This window comes from Ranitomeya variabilis, chromosome 1 (assembly GCF_051348905.1).
Source record: "Ranitomeya variabilis isolate aRanVar5 chromosome 1, aRanVar5.hap1, whole genome shotgun sequence".
NCBI lineage: Eukaryota > Metazoa > Chordata > Amphibia > Anura > Dendrobatidae > Ranitomeya > Ranitomeya variabilis.
In genome coordinates, this window is record NC_135232.1 from 349187265 (window position 1) to 349206981 (window position 19717).

At 43.1% G+C, this 19717-nt stretch overlaps 1 protein-coding gene across 2 annotated transcripts in view; it reads left to right on the forward strand.

The window, feature by feature from the left end:
* LOC143818471 (spindle assembly abnormal protein 6 homolog) overlaps positions 1-19717 on the forward strand; it is a 115489-nt gene that overhangs the window by 61599 nt on the left and 34173 nt on the right. For both annotated transcript variants that reach the window (XM_077299769.1, XM_077299776.1), the window contains exons 4-8: positions 5925-6029; positions 11011-11182; positions 12249-12326; positions 17098-17217; positions 17522-17713. In XM_077299769.1, coding sequence (XP_077155884.1) covers positions 5925-6029; positions 11011-11182; positions 12249-12326; positions 17098-17217; positions 17522-17713 — 667 coding nt within the window. The remainder of the gene's footprint in view (positions 1-5924; positions 6030-11010; positions 11183-12248; positions 12327-17097; positions 17218-17521; positions 17714-19717) is intronic.

Sequence of the window (19717 nt, forward strand, 5' to 3'; positions counted from 1 at the left end):
CAGAAGTCGGGCGTTCCAGGTGGAAGGCAGATTCAGCCAAGGCAGGCAACGAGCAGCTTCCGGGGTCTCGCAGGGGAGCGCGTCATTTCCAGTAACGTCACTTCCGGTGACGTCACTAAGGCGGGCAGAGCGTGCGCTCCAGCGGTAGAACGCATAGCAGAGAGGACACTTCTGGCTACAGCATCCAGCGTCGCTCCGCCATGTTTCTGACTGCACAACAAGCTCCTAGGCTGCGGAGGACAATCATGAAAAGGGACATGCTGGAGGAAGGAGAGGTAAGTGCGCCTGGCGCAGACCACCCTCACCTCAAATAGGCCTTAGGAAGCATTTAGCCTATTATTCCCTATCTTATGCCATTTAGGATAAGGGAACCCCGCTGCTCCCCCAACCACAGCTAAAAAGTCAGGCAAGATCTCGGTGAAATCCAACAGATGCCCTGTATGCTACGTGAAGCTCCCGGACTCCCATGGCAAAACTCTCTGTGAACCCTGTACATCAAAGGTCATGAGAGATGAGCAGCCTTCACTGATATCAGAGATGAGATCCCTAATCCATGACGAGGTTCAGGCTTCTATGTCCAGCCTCGCACAACAGCAGCCTTCCAGCCCCATTCCAGGCCACAAGTGATCCAGGTGGGAGATGGATCAGAGGGAGCCGGATCACAGCTCAGATGATGGGTCTGACCTAATGGACTCTTAACTCAGAAGAAGAGGGGGAACTTCCAGTAGAGGGCCACGACCGGAGTAGGAAATATCTTTTCCAGGCGGAGGACACGGACAGGCTTGTCCAGGCGGTGATGAGTACCATGCTGATCGAGGAGACCCATAAGCCACAGTCCAGATAGGACCTAATGTTCGGGGGACTCATGTCACAGGCAGACTGTATTCCCTATAAGCGAGCATATCCGGGCCATGGTACTAGAGGAGTGGAAGGACGCTGAATGCCGGCTGGTACTGTCCCGTGACTTTAAGGGTCGCCTACCATTCGACCCTGAAGAAGTCCAGTTATGGGAAGAGATTCTTAAGATAGATGTCCCGGTGGCAAAGGTTGCCAAAAAGACTGCCATCCCTTTGGAGGACTCATCTAACCTGCGCGACCCGATGGACAGAAAAGCTGACATTCTCCTAAAGCGGGCCTGGGAAACATCCGCAGCCCTAATTAGGACAAACATAGCAGCAAACTCGGTGGCCAGATCTATGTTTCTATGGATGGGTCAGTTGGAAGAGCATTTGTCCAATAAGACCTCTAGGACTGATATTCTAAACTCCCCATCATGAAGTCAGCCATGGCGTTCCTGGCTGACATGTCTGCTGAATCAGTTAGGTTTTCATCTAGGAACAGCTCCCTATCTAATGCAGCCAGGAGGGCCGTATGGTTAAGGTCTTGACCAGGAAATAACGCCTCTAAGACCAAACTCTGCTCCATCCCATTTTCAGGGCTAAGAGTATTCGGGTCAGCCTTAGATAACATCCTGGAATCATCCTCTGACAAAAAGAAAGTGTTCCCTGAGGACAAACCTAAGTGGCCCCAGCCTTTTCGGAGATGATTCTTCTCTAGGAGACAGTATGACTTTAGAGGTCAGGGTAGGTCCAATAGAGGGTCCCACAGGGGCTCCCGTAGCCAGGGTGGGAAGAACAAGGGTTTCTTCTTTAGCTCGACCTCCAGATCCAAAAGACAATGATGCCACTTGCATCGGGGGAAGGCTCCGCCACTTTGCAGAAAACTTGGCTCAGATTACACAAAATCAGTGGGTTCACAGATGGATACAGCATAGAGCTTTACTCCCCCCCCCCCCCCCTTTAAAGATACATCTCCCATACGGTAGTCTCGACGGACTCCGCTATACGGACAGACTTACAGGATATGGTCAGCTTGGCAGTCATAATAACGGTTCCCCCGGCAGAGGTGGGCAGGGGGCACTACTCCTCCCAATTCGCCATCACAAAGCCGTCAGGCGAGGCCTGCAATATTATAAATCTAAAACCTTTAAGCGCTTGGGTCAGATACAAAAGGTTCCGAATGGAATTAATTTGGTCGGCAATTCATCTCATGGACAGGGATGCAGTAATGTGCACTCTCGATCTGAAGAGTACCTACTATCAGGTCCCGATACATCTCTCATCACAGAAACTGCTAAGATTTGCGGTAAGACTACCAAGCCGGACCTGCCACTACCAGTTCCAGTGCCTCCCCTTTGGACTCGCTTTGGCCCCCCATATATTCACGAAGCTGGTATCAGAGGTTGTGGCCTTCCTGAGAAACCAGGGTATCATAGTTACCCCATACTTGGACCACTTTCTCCTATTGGCAAAAATCAGTAGAGATGTTGATAGAACATAGGAACCTGACAATATCGGTAATGGAGTTTCTGGGCTGAGCCATAAACTGGCAGAAGTCAGACTTGGTACCAGAACACAGGAAGATTTTCCTCGGAGTATGCTTAGACTCCAGACGCAGAATATCCCACTTACCAGAGGACAAACGGGCAATGCGCGACCGATTCATGAATTTGCTGGATCATCGAACCTCCATAAGGGCCGCTATGAAGGTGCTGGGTCTGATGACGGCATGTATACCATGTGTCAGATGGGCACAGTCCCATTCAAGACCATTGCAAAGAGAGATACTGTCCATATGGGATCGCCGTCAGACCTCACTGGACGGGCCCATGAGCCTATCAGGACTGGTAAGGAGGTCACTCTTCTGGTGGACGCAAACAGAGAACCTGAAGATGGGAATGCTATGGTCCACCTCCCCCTATGTAATGGTCACCACGGATGCCAGCGTGCAGGGATGGGGAGCCCATCTACAGAGGAGAATCCTTCAGGGCAGGTGGCCAGAAGACATCAGAGGCAGATCCTTCAACTTCAAGGAACTATATGCTGTTTGGGAGGCCCTAAGGCGGAACCGGTCCACGCTCTCAAATCTGTGAAGGAACAGATGATTGGCCTCGGGGAGACCAAAACATCCAACACCGCGGAGACACCATCACGTGTTTCTCAACGCAGTGATCCAGAACACTGCCCCCATCCCTTATGGGAAATATGCAAATGCATGTAGGATAGCTGCGGAGACACCATCACGTGTTTCTCAACGCAAGCAGTGAATAGCCAGACCTTTCCCCGGGAAGGAACAACCACGGGAAGGGCAGCATCGAGTAAAGGAAAACATCCAATACAGGAAAACCACCTATGCCAAGCATGGTATCCATCCACAGACAGCTGTTTCGGGGTGTTTGCCCCTCATCAGTGTGGAGTAGGAATCTGGCTATTAGGAGCAGTGCCTAGTAAAAGGCTGTGAAGGAACAGATGATTGGCCTCGGGGAGACCAAAACATCCAACACCGCGGAGACACCATCACGTGTTTCTCAACGCAGTGATCCAGATCTGGATTTGCATATTTCCCATAAGGGATGGGGGCAGTGTTCTGGATCACTGCGTTGAGAAACACGTGATGGTGTCTCCGCGGTGTTGGATGTTTTGGTCTCCCCGAGGCCAATCATCTGTTCCTTCACAGCCTTTTACTAGGCACTGCTCCTAATAGCCAGATTCCTACTCCACACTGATGAGGGGCAAACACCCCGAAACAGCTGTCTGTGGATGGATACCATGCTTGGCATAGGTGGTTTTCCTGTATTGGATGTTTTCCTTTACTGGATGCTGCCCTTCCCGTGGTTGTTCCTTCCCGGGGAAAGGTCTGGCTATTCACTGCTTGCGTTGAGAAACACGTGATGGTGTCTCCGCAGCTATCCTACATGCACGCTCTCAAATCGTCACGTCAGGATATTATCCGACAATGTGACAACGGTCTCGTTCCTGAAGCATCAAGGAGGTCCAAGACATCGGCCACTTCAGGACCTGGCGGAGAGAATATTCGCCTGGGCAGAAGTTACAGTCCTATCCATAACGGCAGTACACCTGGAAGGGTCCCAGAACGTGGTAACAGATTATTTGAGCAGTCAGCGGGTCTGCCCAAACGAGTGGGAGCTGAACCAGGATATCTTCCAGGAACTATGTCGGCGTTGGGGAACCCCCAAGATAGACCTATTCGCAAACAGAAGAAACTCGAAGGTCTCAAAATTCTACTCTCTGAATCCCTCGGAAGTTCCGGATGGGATAGATGCCCTGAGTCAAAAGTGGGTAAATCCCCTCTCATATGTGTTTCCACCTCTGGCGCTCATCCCAGCTGTCCTACGAAAGATCCAGGAGGATCGGGGAAGAGTCATCATGGTTGTCCCGTACTGGCCAAGGAGGAGCTAGTTCCCTCTGGTAGGAACCTTGGCGATCGAGAACCTAATCGAGCTCCCCCTTCGGGAGGATGTCATCCACCAGGGCCCGATTCGCCACCCAAACCCAGCCTGGATCCTGAAAGGTACATCCTGAAGGCTAAGGGCTTATCAGACCAGGTCATATCTACTATCCAAGCCAGCAGGAAACCAGTCACATCAGCAATTTATCTCAAAATTTGGAAACTGTTCTGTCTAAAGGTTGGCAGGTCCAACTTCGTGGTAGGTACCCCGGACATACCTAGAGTCTTAGATTTCCTTCAGGCAGGGTTCAACAAAGGTCTTAGGCCCAGCACCTTCAAGGTCCAGGTTTCAGCACTAAGCTCTTTCTTCGACTATCCTCTGGCATCCCAGCCATGGATAGTAAGATTCATTCGAGCAACACTGAGGCTGCGCCCCACTATTAGGCAGTTTACTCCGCCTTGGTACCTTAAACTGGTCCTCAGGTCCCTGTGTAGGGATCCATATGTCTGCAGCGAAGATATGCCTATCTCAATTCGCACATGGAAGACTGCGTTTTTAGTGGCGATCACCACGGCCAAGAGGGTAGGGGAGATCCAGGCCACATCCTCCAGAGACCCGTATGTCCAGATCAGGGATGATAGTATAATCTTAAAATTAGACCCTGTGTTCATACCAAAGGTAGGCTCTAGTCAGAACCGAAATCAGGAGATAGTGCTACCCTCCTTTTGTAACAATCCTTCCAACGCGAAAGAGCAGAGCCTCCACTCTCTGGATGTGGACGGGCGGTTATAGAATATCTAGAAGTCACTAGTAGCTGGCGTGTAGACCCAAACCTGTTTATTCTTTTCGGGGGAAAGAACAGAGGGATGAAGGCCACTAAGGCTTCAATTGCAAGATGGATTACAACCGTAATCTCAAATGCTTACCTTGCTGAGGGGGTTAGCCCTCCAGTAGGTCTAAGTGCCCACTCTACCCGAGGGGTATCTGCTTCCTGGGCTGAGAGAGCAGGCACCTCATTAGAGCAGATCTGTAGGGCAGCAATATCGGTCAGAATTGACACATTCTGTAAGCATTATAAACTTGATGTACTGTCTGGCCAGCAGACCGCATTTGGTAGGAAAGTTCTCCAAACGTTAATCCCACCCTAGGGAGGTTCTTTGGTACTCTCCATGGTGCTGTCAGGAGGGACGTCCTGGAAAATAGGTATTAGACCTACCGGTAATTATGTTTCCATGAGTCCATCCTGACAGCACTGGTAGTTCCCTCCCCGTTTTTGATATGTCATATGCTGTAATATGATTCTGTCATTAAAGTGTTATTTGCATTAACCATGTGGTGGTACTTGTTACAACACTGGGGGAAAGCGGGTGGGACGGACCTTTTAACCTCTCGTGTGCTTCCTGTCCCTGCAAGGAGGAGGAGGATGTCCTCCATGGTGCTGTCAGGATGGACTTCTGGAAACATAATTAACGGTAGGTCTAATACCTATTTTTTTGTTTAGCGTTTGCTGCTTATAACATTAATAATTTAACTATTTAATGAAATGGATATTTCCTTCACACAGGGCTGGTCATTTTACCCAGTGGATAGCTGTCCTATGTTTCCCTTCTTAACAAGTGGGACATTGTCAGCATACCCTGTCAATATCTGTAATTTTTATTTTCTTGCATTACAGTCTCAAAAACCAGCAAGGATTACTAGTGGAATATTCTGCATTTCCTCAGAGATTCATAGAACTATTGGAGCAGTGTATATCGGAACAAGACAAGACTGTACCGAGGTGTGTGATGCATTCATTCATTTCTTAATGTCCATATGCCAGTATGAAATCATTACCGATGTGTATGAAAAAATTACCGATGTGTATGAAATCTGGATTGGGTTACACCTTTCAGCCATTCTCACATATTGTGCTGAATGCTTCTCGGCATGAAAATGGGAACTTTGCGTTAGTTTACGTGAGCTGTCAGCTTGTTTTACACGCAAAAATGTGTCCTCGAATTTTACAGGGACCTTTTATCACCTGAAGTGACGGCATTTCGCTAGGATTTCTTTAGGATCACTTGGGGTTTGACCTCTGTTGGGAAATGCAGCCAGCCCCTTCACTTGCATGGATCTGTGCTGCACCTCCCTGCACAATGGATGGCCTGGCACTGAAACCGTACTCTCTGGAACATTGATCTGCCATCACTTTCTAAAATGGGATTGTTAGGAAGAAACTGGCTTAATATGAGAGTTCTTATTTGCCAACCTTACTGGAAGCGTCTCTTTTAGTGGAGTTTATACGTTTGGGAAGACTACATTGTGTTAGTGCTGACACTTTCCCACATTGTGAAGACACACGCAAGTACAGACTTGCGTTTCACTAGCCATATATATCGGCTTCCACCATATTCGCCTATAGTGCCTATTGCCTCCCAGGCTCGGCTTTCTGATCCCACTTGGCCTGTCAGTTAGTCTTGTATGCTTAGATGCTGCAATGGAGGAGACGGACACCGGTACATCTGCCGTTTGTACACATACTTCAGGCTCGTTACCTGGACAGTTGTTAATGGTTGACCTTATGTAACTGCAACTTCATGTCCAGAAACAGCACTGTCAGCAAGGCATGCTGGGATTTATAGCTATAGTTGTCAGGGATTACATTGCCCCTTCTAACTACTGTACACTTCCAGTTTACTTATATCAGATGCAATACCTTCATTGATTCCTTTATGTACTTATTTATGACAAGTGGTGTGATGAAGAGGTGCTGCATTATTCACTTTTGCAACCTCTTGTACTCTTTGTTGGCTGTAGCATCATTAAAGGGAATCTGTGAGCAGGTTTTTGCTGTTTAATCTAAGAATAGCATAATATACGGCACAAGACCCTGATTCCAAGGATGTGTCACTTATTAGGCTGTGTGATGTAGTTTCAATGCAATCAGCGTTTTCTCAGCAAGAGATTATACTATGTGACTACAGCTCACATACAGCCCAGTCAGGCTAATCCGTGTAACGCTGCCCCCACCTCTGATTGGCAGCTTGCTCACATTACACAGTGTACACAGGGAGTGGGTGGGTAATGCACAGTTTAACTCTTAGCTCTGCTACATCTACATCAGACCAAACAGGTATTCTATGAATACTACAGCAAGCAGCCCAGTAAGTGATACATCCCTGGAATCCGGCTTTCTTGCCCTATGTTATGCTGCTATCAGATTACACGGCAAAAAAACGTTGACAGATTCCCTTTAATAGGCCTCTTTGTAATAAGAATATATAGTAAGATTTTCATACAGTAGAATTATAATCAAAGGTATATAGCTGGGAATCTAATCATTTGGAGCCTTTAAAGGGAGGAAACCGTCACTTTAAATGGTGAAAATGTATATGTTCAACCAGGAAAGGCTGTGTAAACTACCGGCGGTCCTAGTTTGGACAGCTTTAGTATGGGCAGGTAGTATAGTCATCTAAAAGAAGCTTTTCAGCATTAAGTTCGGTACAACAGCCGTTTTTAAGCGAAATGTTCAGTCTTGATTTTACATGTGAAGTTTTGCTTTCTCTTGGAGTTGGCTCTAGAGTAAGGTTTTATTGTGTTGTTTAGGTCATTGTATCGATCTGCCAGAAGATTGCAAGCGTGCTTGATTCTGCCCTGGGTCATCACTCCTTGAAAGATAACGCTTCCAATAGTTAAAACCTTCAGAAAGAGAAGTCTGCATGTGGTTGGATGAGGGTTATTATGATGTTTGATGAAAAAGAAGAAATGACACTCGCCATGTGTTCCTCGCTGATAATACATAGATAGTATGCCTGTCTCAATAGGGCGACTATATACTGTGTTCTGTGCAATGCAGCTAGTGAGTTTTTTTTTTTTTATTCCGTCTGCCTTTCTTCTTAATGGATTTTTCTTTAGCAGTTGCTGTAGAGTGCTTGTGAGTGATATAAGTTTAGACATGGTGTTTATTTGAAGGCATATACAAATTGATTGCTTTGCTGTGAAACATTCATGCTGGGTTAGGAAATAGGATTATGCCCTCCACACGCTGCCTTTGTCACAAAGAAGAGTCTAACAGGCTCGGCCGGGTTCTCCATCTAAAGGAAGCTGATTTTGACCAGGCCCTCTTGTCAGACGGATAAGTTTGTGTATATATTTATATATGTATGTGTGTGTATATACAGTATATCACAAAAGTGAGTACACCCCTGACACTTTTGTCAGTATTTTGTTATCTTTTCATGGGACAACATTGAAGATAGAACATTGATTGTTGATTGAACATTGATACAATGTAAGTAGTCAGTGTACAGCTTGTAGAACAGTGTAAATTTTTTTTGGGGGGGTCAGCCTGTCAGTGCTCAGACCATACAATGCATCAAATAGGTTTGCATGGCTGTCATCCCAGAAGGAAGTCTCTTCTAAAGATGATGCACAAGAAAGCCCACAAACCGTTTTCTGAAAACAAGCAGTCTAAGGGCATGGCTTACTGGAACCATGTCCAGCGGTCTGAAGAGACCATGATAAACTTATATGGTTCAGATGGTGTCAAGCCAGTGTGGCAGCAACCAGGTGAGGAGCACAAAGACAAGTGTGTCTTGCCTACAGTCAAGCATGGTGGTGGACGAGTGTCATGGTTTGGGGCTGCATGAGTGCTGCCAGCTGTGGGGAGCTACAGTTCATGGAATGAACCATGAATGTCAACATGTACTGTGACATCAATATAAGAAAGAAAAAAAATTGGTGTCTTTGGTAAAATCTTGGCAACTTTATTGCATATCCATTAAAAACAGGACAGTGTTCTTATATTGAATAAAGAAGAGTCATGGTCTTAATGGAGCGCTTAGGGTGGAGATGAAAAAGGCATATATGATTAAAAAATGAGCAAACCTTTAACCCCTTCATGACCTTGGGATTTTCCATTTTTCCGTGTTCGGTTTTTGCTCTCCTTCTTCCCAGAGCCATAACTTTATTTTTCCATCAATATGGCCATGTGAGGGCTTATTTTTTGCTTGATGAGTTGTACTTTTGAACGACATCATTGGTTTTACCATGTTGTGTACTAGAAATCGGGAAAATAATTCCAAGTGCGGTGAAATTGCAAAAAAAGTGCAATCCCACACTGGTTTTTTGTTTGGCTTTTTTACTAGGTTCACTAAATGCTAAAACTGACCTGACATTACGATTCTCCAGGTCAGTACGAGTTCATAAACACCAAACATGTCTAGGTTCTCTGTTATCTAAGTGGTGAAAAAAAATTCCAAACTTTGCTTTAAAAAAAAAAAAAACATTTTCCGATACCCGTAGCGTCTCCATTTTTCGTGATCTCAGGTCGTTTGAGGGCTTATTTTTTGCGTGCCGAGCTGGCGTTAGTAATGATACTGCGTTTGTGCAGATACGTTCTTTTGTTCACCCGTTATTGCATTTTAATGCAATGTCGCGGCGGCAAAAAAAACTTAATTCTGGCGTTTCAAATTTTTTTCTCGCTACGCCTTTTAGCGGCCTTTTTTTTTTCTTGATAGATCGGGCGATTCTGAACACGGCGATACCAAATATGTGTAGGTTTGATTTTTTTTTTGGTTTTTTTAATTGTTTTATTTTGAATGGGGTGAAAGGGGGGTGATTTTAAGCTTTTATATATTTTTTTATTTTTTTCACATTTTTGTTTTTTACTTTTGCCATGCTTCAATAGCCTCAACTAGAAGCTGGCGCAACTCGGTCGGCTCAGCTACATGGGAGCCCCATTGATAATTGAGGAGCAGCATAAACACTTGGGGGTTTTACAGGCAAAGTGTCCAGGATTTAGAGTGATATTAACTGTCAAGGGACGGGGATTGCGTGTGGTGCTGCTAGCAGCAACTAAATTGCGTAAGTTACGATTTCTTCTAAAAATGGTTCTCAGTTTCGCAGGGAGAAATCTGGAAAGAACCTGATCACTTTTCAAAATAAACCAATATTTTCCAAGCAATTTCTGAATCGAGATGTGGGAATAATTGTGGTGGTAACAAAACTCCATTTAGCAAAAGTAGTTGTGTCCATGTTTGCTTTAGCATTGATTTTATTAATACAGTCCTCTTTAGAAAAGGATTTAACTTTAAAAAAGGCGTCGTGAATGAGTTTTTTTGGTTATCCTTTTTGTTTGAAACGTTTGTTATAAGGACCCTAGATTCGTCTAAAAAGTCACATTGTTTTGTACAGTTTTTTCTAATTCTCCAATATTGACCATATGGTATATTGGTAATCCATTTCGGAAGACAAAGGTAACCATTCACATCGAGACGTTTAAAATGTGTCGACGTGGACATTTTTCCTGTTGTCTCTACGTGAACCATTAAGTCTACAAACTGGATAGCTGTTTTGGATATTGTAGTTGAAAGCGTCAGGCCCCGGGAGTTTTCTTTAACGTCAAAGCGCCGCACGGGGACGCATCCGCATACAACGCACGACCACACGTACACAATGTTAAAGATAGGTATGCAGGATGGATGCGGATCGGAAGGAAAGAAGAACGCAGGCCTACGCTGCGTACACAAACAAGAATGTGAACCCAGCCTTAGACAGCACACCAAATTTACACTGTTCTACAAGCTGTACACTGGCTACTTACATTGTATCAAGGTGTCATATCTTTAGTGTTTTCCCATGAAAAGATGTAATAAAATATTTACTGAGATGTGAGGGGTGTGCCCATTTTATATGTAATTATTAGTGTGTGGATAAATAGCAGATAGATGGATATTATATAGTTTTACACTCTACATTTTCTTTATTTTTCTCCAAAGGTTTTTGCTGCAGCTTCTAACATCTTCCAGTGGACTTGACTGTATGTCTGCAAGCCTAAATATTATCGAAACAAATCCATTCAAGCACCTTGTTCACCTCTCATTAAAACTTTTAGAAGGGAATGACAACGATGTAAAAAAATACCTCGCTGACTGCATTAAGAGTCTAAAGGTTAGTGACGCCAGTCATAATGAGCAATTAGCCCTGTTTCTATTGAAAGTGTTGACATAGTGATGGGATACTTGTAGAGGAATCCGAGGAAGTCTTTGCCCCTGAGGCCGCACCAGCATCTATGGTCAAGAGCCATGCTAAAATGGAAAACCGTGCTCTATGCATCTTTCATGTCTCCTCTGAATCCTTTATAATAACAAAAGGAGTCAATTCTGTTCTAAACCAGAGATTTGCTGCGGCATTTCAGAGAAAAACTTGCGTTTAAGACTGAGCCGGGTGACTAATGTGTGACTAGTGACAGGTCCGGCACGTTTCTCCTCGGAGGTCCTGCTAGACTGGTGGTTCAGGCCGCATGAATCACCCGACAGGTTCCCTTTAATGTTGAAGATTTCCCTTGTAGGACTATTAGTATATGGTTACAATTTATGTTTACTAGCTTGCAGCTACCAATTACATCTGCATGCTTTAACATATCTCTGCAAAGTTAAGCTTCAGAATATCCAAAGTTTAATTGTGACCAACCTGAAAGTGGCATTAAGCCATTTTTTTTGGTTATTTTTTGGGGGGGAAATTTAATAAGTAAATTGAGAATATTGGGGATAATTTTTAGACCGAGCGAACGGTAATTAGGCCGTTCACACTACATGTATCAAAGTAGTCCTTGCTGCTTGAATTTGGTCCGACTTTCTAATCTATCTTTCCACCGCTTGTTAGTTGGCTTATTTGGGGTATATTTCTTGTACTGGGTTGTTAGTATGCCAGAGATATTAAAGCTACACTGGCTTTATTATCAAGGTTTTAGCTACAGTGTACACTATCTTTTTGCCATACAATATAGTAAATCAGTCACTCCATTCTTATTTCATGTTTACCATAATTTGCTTTTTATTTTTTTTTTCACCCAGATATCAGACCTAAGACTGATTTGATGTGTCTTTGCCCCAATATGGATATTAGTTTGGTCATTTACTTTTCTGGCAATATGAAGTACTGCATTGCAATGATTTGCAGCTTTTTTAGAGACTATGTGTAATATATATAATGATATTGTGTTGTATATTTATAGTTGGAAAATTGTGTCCTAAAAGGAAAATTACAGAAATCCGAAGAAGATTTTTCTCAAACACTATGCTTAACACAACAGGTTGGTGCTACTACCTATACAATATAAATCTCTCTCTCTAAAACTATCTATATGTATGTATATATATCTATCTATGTGTGTGTGTGTGTGTGTGTGTGTGTGTGTATGTATGTATATGTGTGTGTGTGTGTATGTATATATATAATATATATATATATACTGTTTGTGTGTATATACTGTGTGTGTGTATATGTATGTATATGTATATATATAATATATATATATTTCAGCTGCTCAAATGACTGCTGCAGTCAATCACTGGGCTCAGCGGTTCTACTGATGTAGAAGGCATGAGATGAGCTGCTGAGCTCACTGATTGGCTATGTACTGTCTGTGTCACATCATAGCCAAAACGCTGAGATTGGAGGAGCAGCAGCAGAGAGCAGATAATCACTCGGGGGAGTATCTGTTGTTTTCTATGTGCTCACGTTGCGTTTTTAAAGCGTTTCCGTTGTGGAAATGCTTAAAAAATGCTAACAAAACGCATCCCATTAATTTTAATTACATTCCGCAATTGCTGTGCCCATGCTGTGTATTTTTCCGCAGCGGAATCGCATCGCGGAAAAATGCGCAACACGTTCATTAACTTTGCGGAATCGTGACGATTCCGCCACCATAGACTTGTATTGGAAAAACGCTTGAAAAACGCATCAAAAAACGCGTTAAAAATGTATCTAAACTCGTCAAAATCCACATGCGTTTTCCTTGGCAAGGTTGTGCGGTTTTGATGCGGAAAAATCTGTTTCTATTCTGCAACATGGGCACATAACCTAAAGAGAATTTGTCACCAGGTTTTTATGACCACCTAATGTAAGAGCAGCATGATGTAGAGACAGAGACCCTGATTCCAGCGATGTCACTTACTGGCTGCTTAGTGTACTTTTGATCAAATCCCTGTTTTATCAGTAGGAGATTATCACTACAGAAATAGTAAACCTGCTGCTGGGCAGTCAAGCATATACATGAGCTCTGTATAACCCTTCCCCCACCACTGATTGGCAGCTTTCTGTGTACACTGTATATGGGCAGACAGCTGCCAATCGGTGGTGTGGGCAGGTTATACAGAGCCCAATATTGAGAGAATTGGTAGATCTACAGCAAATAAAACAGGGATTTTATCAAAATGACAGCAATCAGCCTAGTAAGTGATGCATCACTGGAATCAGGTTCTCTGCCCCTACATTATGATGCTCTCAGATTGGGTAACAAAACCTGGTGACTTATTACCTTGAAAGTGTGAAACCCTTGAAATAACATCACAAGTCTGGGAAATACAATTCTTTGTTTCCACTTGGTTATGGTAATTACCCCAAGATTACATGCCGGAGAAGCAACACAGATATTGTTCAAATCCAATGGAAAAGAGAATAGAGGGCACTCACCAGTCTTCTGAGTTCAGTCTTTATTTAGCAGCTCGTTACAATAAATACATGGTCGGGATTACCGGAGCCAAAGCTCGTGTGAGCAGGGGAGAACGGGGACGACGGCCGTTTCGCGCTATGCTCGCGCTTCTACGGGTCACTCAATGCGAGAGCCAAACAGCGGAAATATAGTGCCGACCACGACACCTCCCTCCACCTGTAGACCCTCCCATCAAACCTAAAACACTCAAACATTTAAAAGCACTGTTAAAAACAATCAAATACAAATTACATCAATACTAAGCTAGAACATTGGCTCATAATTTTTACGGCAGATACTTAAGTTTTTTACAATTACCAATAACCAACAACTTGAGTAAAGCTGAAGAAAGGGTTGGTGTTTTCTCCAGAAACCATGCCAGTTCTGACCAAGGCCAATGGCTGTTGCTGCTGCTCATTCCCTTTCACTTGCGTAGGCTCCAATACTAGACGCTAGCATGGTACTGACAATGTCTCTGTGAGCACACACATTTACAATGTAAGTTTCACCTATAAAATGCACTTAAGCAAGACAAGTCTTTATAAATGTCTGCATATTCTAGGCCACCATTATCGCTGGTCTGCAGCATCAGACCCTTGTGACTGCACCCCTAATGATCAGACTATTAGCACCCTGCCATATTCTCTGCAGAGATTCCTAGCCGCCCCATCTTCTCTCCCTGCCTGAAAGGTGCACATAATGGGATAATCACATCCCATTCAGCATGAGTGTCATACAAAGACCTATGTATTTGTGTTAAATGCCAACAGTTAGTGGTGCCTCGTCGTTTTTTACCGGGTGCTAACAAGAAATAACAAATAGTAATTGCTGTGTTACCCAAAGGATCACAGTACAGGTATTACACCTGTATATTTGGAAGCAAGCATCGTGGTGCAACTTAAATGGGCAGCACAGAATGACTGTTCAAACTAATTCCTGCCAGTCAGTGCTTCATGGCGAGGCCAGTTATTCATATACATCATCCTACCTGCTTTCTGTCCCTTTATAGCCACCCCCCTTAATTGATTGGCAGCTCTGACTTGAGAGGCAGATATACACTACCGTTCAAAAGTTTAGGGTCACCCAGACAATTTAGTGTTTTCCATGAAAACTCATAATTTTATTAATCAAATGAGTTGCCAAATGAATTGAAAATCTAGTCCAGACATTAACAAGGTTCGAAAAAAAGATTTTTATTTGAAATAATAATTTTCTCCTTCAAACTTTGCTTTCGTCAAAGAATGCTCCCTTTGCAGCAATTACAGCACTGCAGAGCTTTGGCATTCTAGTGGTTAATTTGCTGAGGTAATCTGGAGAAATGTCACCCCATGCTTCCAGAAGCCCCTTCCACAAGTTGGTTTGGCTTGATGGGCACTTTTCGTTGTACCGTACGGTCAAGCTTGAGATCTGGTGACTGCTCTGGCCACTCCATTACAGATAGAATACCAGCTGCCTGCTTCTTCCCTAAATAGTTCTTGCATAATTTGGAGGTGTGCTTTGGGTCATTGTCCTGTTGTAGGATGAAGTTGGCTCTAATCAAGCGCTGTCCACAGGGTATGGCATGGCGTTGCAAAATGGAGTGATAGCCTTCCTTATTCAATATCCCTTTTACCTTGTACAAATCTCCCACTTTACCAACACCAAAGCAACCCCATATCATCACATTACCTCCACCATGCTTGACAGATGGCGTCAGACACTCTTCCAGCATCTTTTCAGTTGTTCTGCATCTCACAAATGTTCTTCTGTATGATCTAAACACCTCAAACTTGGATTCATCTGTCCATAACACTTTTTTCCAATCTTCCTCTGTCCAATGTCTGTGTTCTTTTGCCCATATTAATCTTTTCCTTTTATTAGCCAGTCTCAGATATGGCTTTTTCTTTGCCACTCTGCCCTGAAGGCCAGCATCCCGGAGTCGCCTCTTCACTGTAGACGTTGACACTGGCGTTTTGCGTGTACTGTTTAATGAAGCTGCCAGTTGAGGACCTGTGAGGCGTCGATTTCTCAAACTACAGACTCTAATGTACTTGTCTTGCAGCTCAGTTGTGCAGCGGGGCCTCCCACTTCTCTTCCTACTCTGGTTAGAGCCTGTTTGTTCTCTCCTCTGAAGGGAGTAGTACACACCGTTGTAGGAAATCTTCAGTTTCTTGGCAATTTCTCCCATGGAATAGACTTCTTTCTAAGAACAAGAATAGACTGTCGAGTTTCACATGAAAGTTCTTTTTTTCTGGCTATTTTGAGGGTTTAATGAAACCAACAAATGTAATGCTCCAGATTCTAAACTAGCTCAAAGGAAGGTCAGGTTTATAGGTTATCTAATCAGCCAAATTGTTTTCAGCTGTGCTAACATACTTGCACAAGGGTTTTCAAGGGTATTCTTACCATCCATTAGCCTTCTTACGCAGTTAGCAAACACAAAGTACCATAAGAACACTGGAGTGATGGTTGTTGGAAATGGGCCTCTATACACCAAGATATTGCATTACAAACCAGACGTTTGCAGCTAGAATAGTCATTTAGCACATTAGCAATGTATAGAGTGTATTTCTGAATCATTTAATGTTAGCTTCATTGGAAAAAACTGTGCTTTTCTTTCAAAAATAAGGAAATTTCTAAGTGACCCTAAACTTTTGAAGGGTAGTGTAGATGGTGTGAATGATTGACCCTACCATGGGTCACTGAGCGCCTGTACTCAGCTTGAGCATTCTGCCCTTTTAAAGCCACATTGGAGAAAATACTAAACCATGGTTCTACTCTAGAACATAAAAAAGCATTATGTTAACTATGTTTTATAATTGGTGTTAAACATTTTTTTATTTATTTTATTATTTATTTTTATGGCTAAACCTGGTACTGCTCTACAGATGAAATAAGGTAGTAAGGGATCCAGCACACATGAATAGATAAAATCAGTGTTTATTCCAAAGTTGGTAACACCTTGATCAGTGTATGTTGCAAGAAAAGATACCTTTTACCTAATCTTTTTTTACGGAATATACACTGATCAAGACGTTTTGTACCAATAAACCTTGATATTATGTGCTCACGTGTGCTGGATCCCCGACTACCCTGGAGCCTTCTGCGTGGGACTGACTGTCCCAAGTTCTACTGTGCACCCGGTTGCCAGTGATTGCTGGCTGATAGGAGGGTGAACTGAATCCTTTTTCTCCTCCATAAAAATACCGTATCTGTTTCTATGAGACAGTTGGGTTGACTAGTACTAGGGAATTGCTAGTTTATACTTTAATGCTTCTTGAGATTCTTTTTTTATTATATATATTTTTTTAATGTAATGTGCATATTCTTGCTTTCCAAAAGCATATAAACCAAGTTAGTGCTGCGTTTACTGACCTCAACCTCTTTACAGGCTCTAGATGAGAAATGTAAGGAACTTAATAAGTTGAGGAATGAATGGACATCACACACGTCTTTATTAACCAGTCGGCATACACAAGAAATCACGACTGAAAGGGAGAAAGTCTTACAGGTTTGACATTTTACCCAGCAATTGGGAGTGTGAAATGCCAAGCTTTTTTTATTCTGTGTAGCGTTCCCTGCATTCTGTCTTGCTGTCTGTAAAACCTCTTTGTAGTGCGGAAATCAAAGCTCATGTGCCAAGCGTTTCATTAATGGGCGATCACTCTGCAAGCTCGCCCTCCCCATCTGTTGCTCTGCTTGGAATATTGTTGATATGTTGAACAATTGAGATACATTGTAGCGAACACAAATGTTGGGGAAAGCTTTGTGTCTATTTAGTATAAGTCTCGCAACTAAGTATCTATTCTTCTTAGATGCAAACTCAATACCAGCATCAGTATGAGCAGCACAAGAAGGAGCTGGAATCCTCGAGTAGCCGGACCATGCAGCACTTGGAGAGCAGAGCGTGTGAGCTAGAAGTGCTCAATAAAGACCTCACAGAGCGGAAATACAAGTCGGAGTCGTGCATTCGGGAACTCAAAGGCAAACTCGGAGCGGTGGAAGAGGCGAGTAGTCTGCCACATGAATCTGTGTCTGATTTTAGGAATTGTTGCAATGCAATCGCCCAAATAGAATGCCAAGAGATGGAGCAAAAAGTGCCTATCAGGGCCAGTCTTATTGTTTGACCGAAACAACATATTTTACAGTTTTTCTATAATGGCAGCTTTATTTTGTTCTTAGGTTGGGCTTTATAATGTAAGTCAAACCTGCTAAACTTCTTTCAGAAACGACAGCTAGTTCCTTTAAAGGGGTATTCCCATCTCGAAGATCCTGTCCAAATATATAGTAGGTGTAATAATAACAATATCAGCAAATACCTCCAATTAGAAATGTGGTATAGTTCTTCTGATTCGCTATGTCTCTTTCCTCATGTGAAGGCTTTGCAGGACACCTAAGTCCATGGTTACGATCACAGATATAATGACAGATAGGGTGCAGACACACGGCCGTATAAACCGTGTGAGTAAAGAGACATAGCTAATCAGAAAAACTATGCCACATTTCTAATTGGAGGCATTTGCTAATAATATTATTATTACACCTACCACATATTGGGATAGGATCTTGGAGATGGGAATACCCCTTTAAATTCATTGTAACTATCTGCCATAGAAAACTTATTCTCAAATATTATAGAAGATAATTGTGAGTGTCCACTGCTCAGAACGTTCATTTAATTTGACTAAGATCTAGTATACATACAGATAATTACTCATGTGGTTTGAAAAGGAAATTAAATTGTGAGCCCTTATGGGGACAGAGATGATGATGATGTTGTAAAGCGCTACGGAATATGGTGGCGCCAAATTAAAATATTAGCGCTATTAGGAAAGTGTATATAAAAGATATGGTGACACATTTTAAGCTACATGTAATGCACAATTTGAAGATTTGGGATGTGTTTTAGGATGACTTTTTCTTTTCACAAGTGTCATTAGATGTCATGTTCAGTGTAAGAAATATTGTACAATCGGGTATCACTCACTATCTACAAATCTACATTTTTCACTTTAGCCAGAAAATGAATCTTTGTTAAAAAATACTATAATAATTAATTATTAATTGTTAAAAATACTACTTTTTTTAATGTTTTGGGGGCAAAAAAAATCAATTTTGCATTTGGATTCAAATTGTTGTATTGGCTTTTTCAGGTTCTTCGTTTCTGTGCTCATTAAACTATGTGGTCTATCGTCATAACCAGCTAAGAGGCGCCTAGTAAGTGACAGAAAAAAAAATCTACAAACCCTCCTTTTAAAGGGGCTCTGTCAACACAGAATGACTGACTGTTCAAGCCAAGTACAGGCGCTCAGTGCATCACGGCGAGGCCGATCATTTATATACACCTTTCCATCTGCTTGTTTTCCCTCTGCTTTTATGTGGCTCTATGGAGTCAGAGCTGTCAATCAAAGAGGCTGGAGGCGGCTTGGAGATAGAGAGGAAAACAAACAAATGGTAAGTTGTATTTAAATGATTAGCCCGCTGTGATGCATCCAGCCCCTGTACTTGGTTTGAACAGTCCTTCTGTGCTGGCAGTCCCTTTAAGACTGTCAGAACGAGCTCAATGATTGACTTTCCATTAACTCATTCTGCAGCCAGTACAAAGTAGAGGCTGTAGAAGGCAAATTGTGCAACATTTTTAACAAAACTTAAATCCAAATGTATTTTTTGCCCTAAAAACATGTATTTAATAGTGGTGAGCGAGTGTACTCATTGCTCGGGTTTTCCTGAGCACGCTCAGGTGATCTCCGACTGTTAGTGTTCGGAGATTTAGTTTTCATCACGGCAGCTGAATGATTTACAGCTACTACCCAAGCTGAGTACATGTGGGGGTTGCCTGGTTGCCAGGGAATCCCCACGTGTAATCAGGCTGGCTAATAGCTGTAAATCATTCAGCTGCCGTGATGAAAACTAAATCTCCGAACAGCATAATTACTCGGAGGTCACCTGAGCGTGCTGGGGAAAACCCGAGCAACGAGTACACTCGCTCATCACTAGTATTTAAGAGGAAA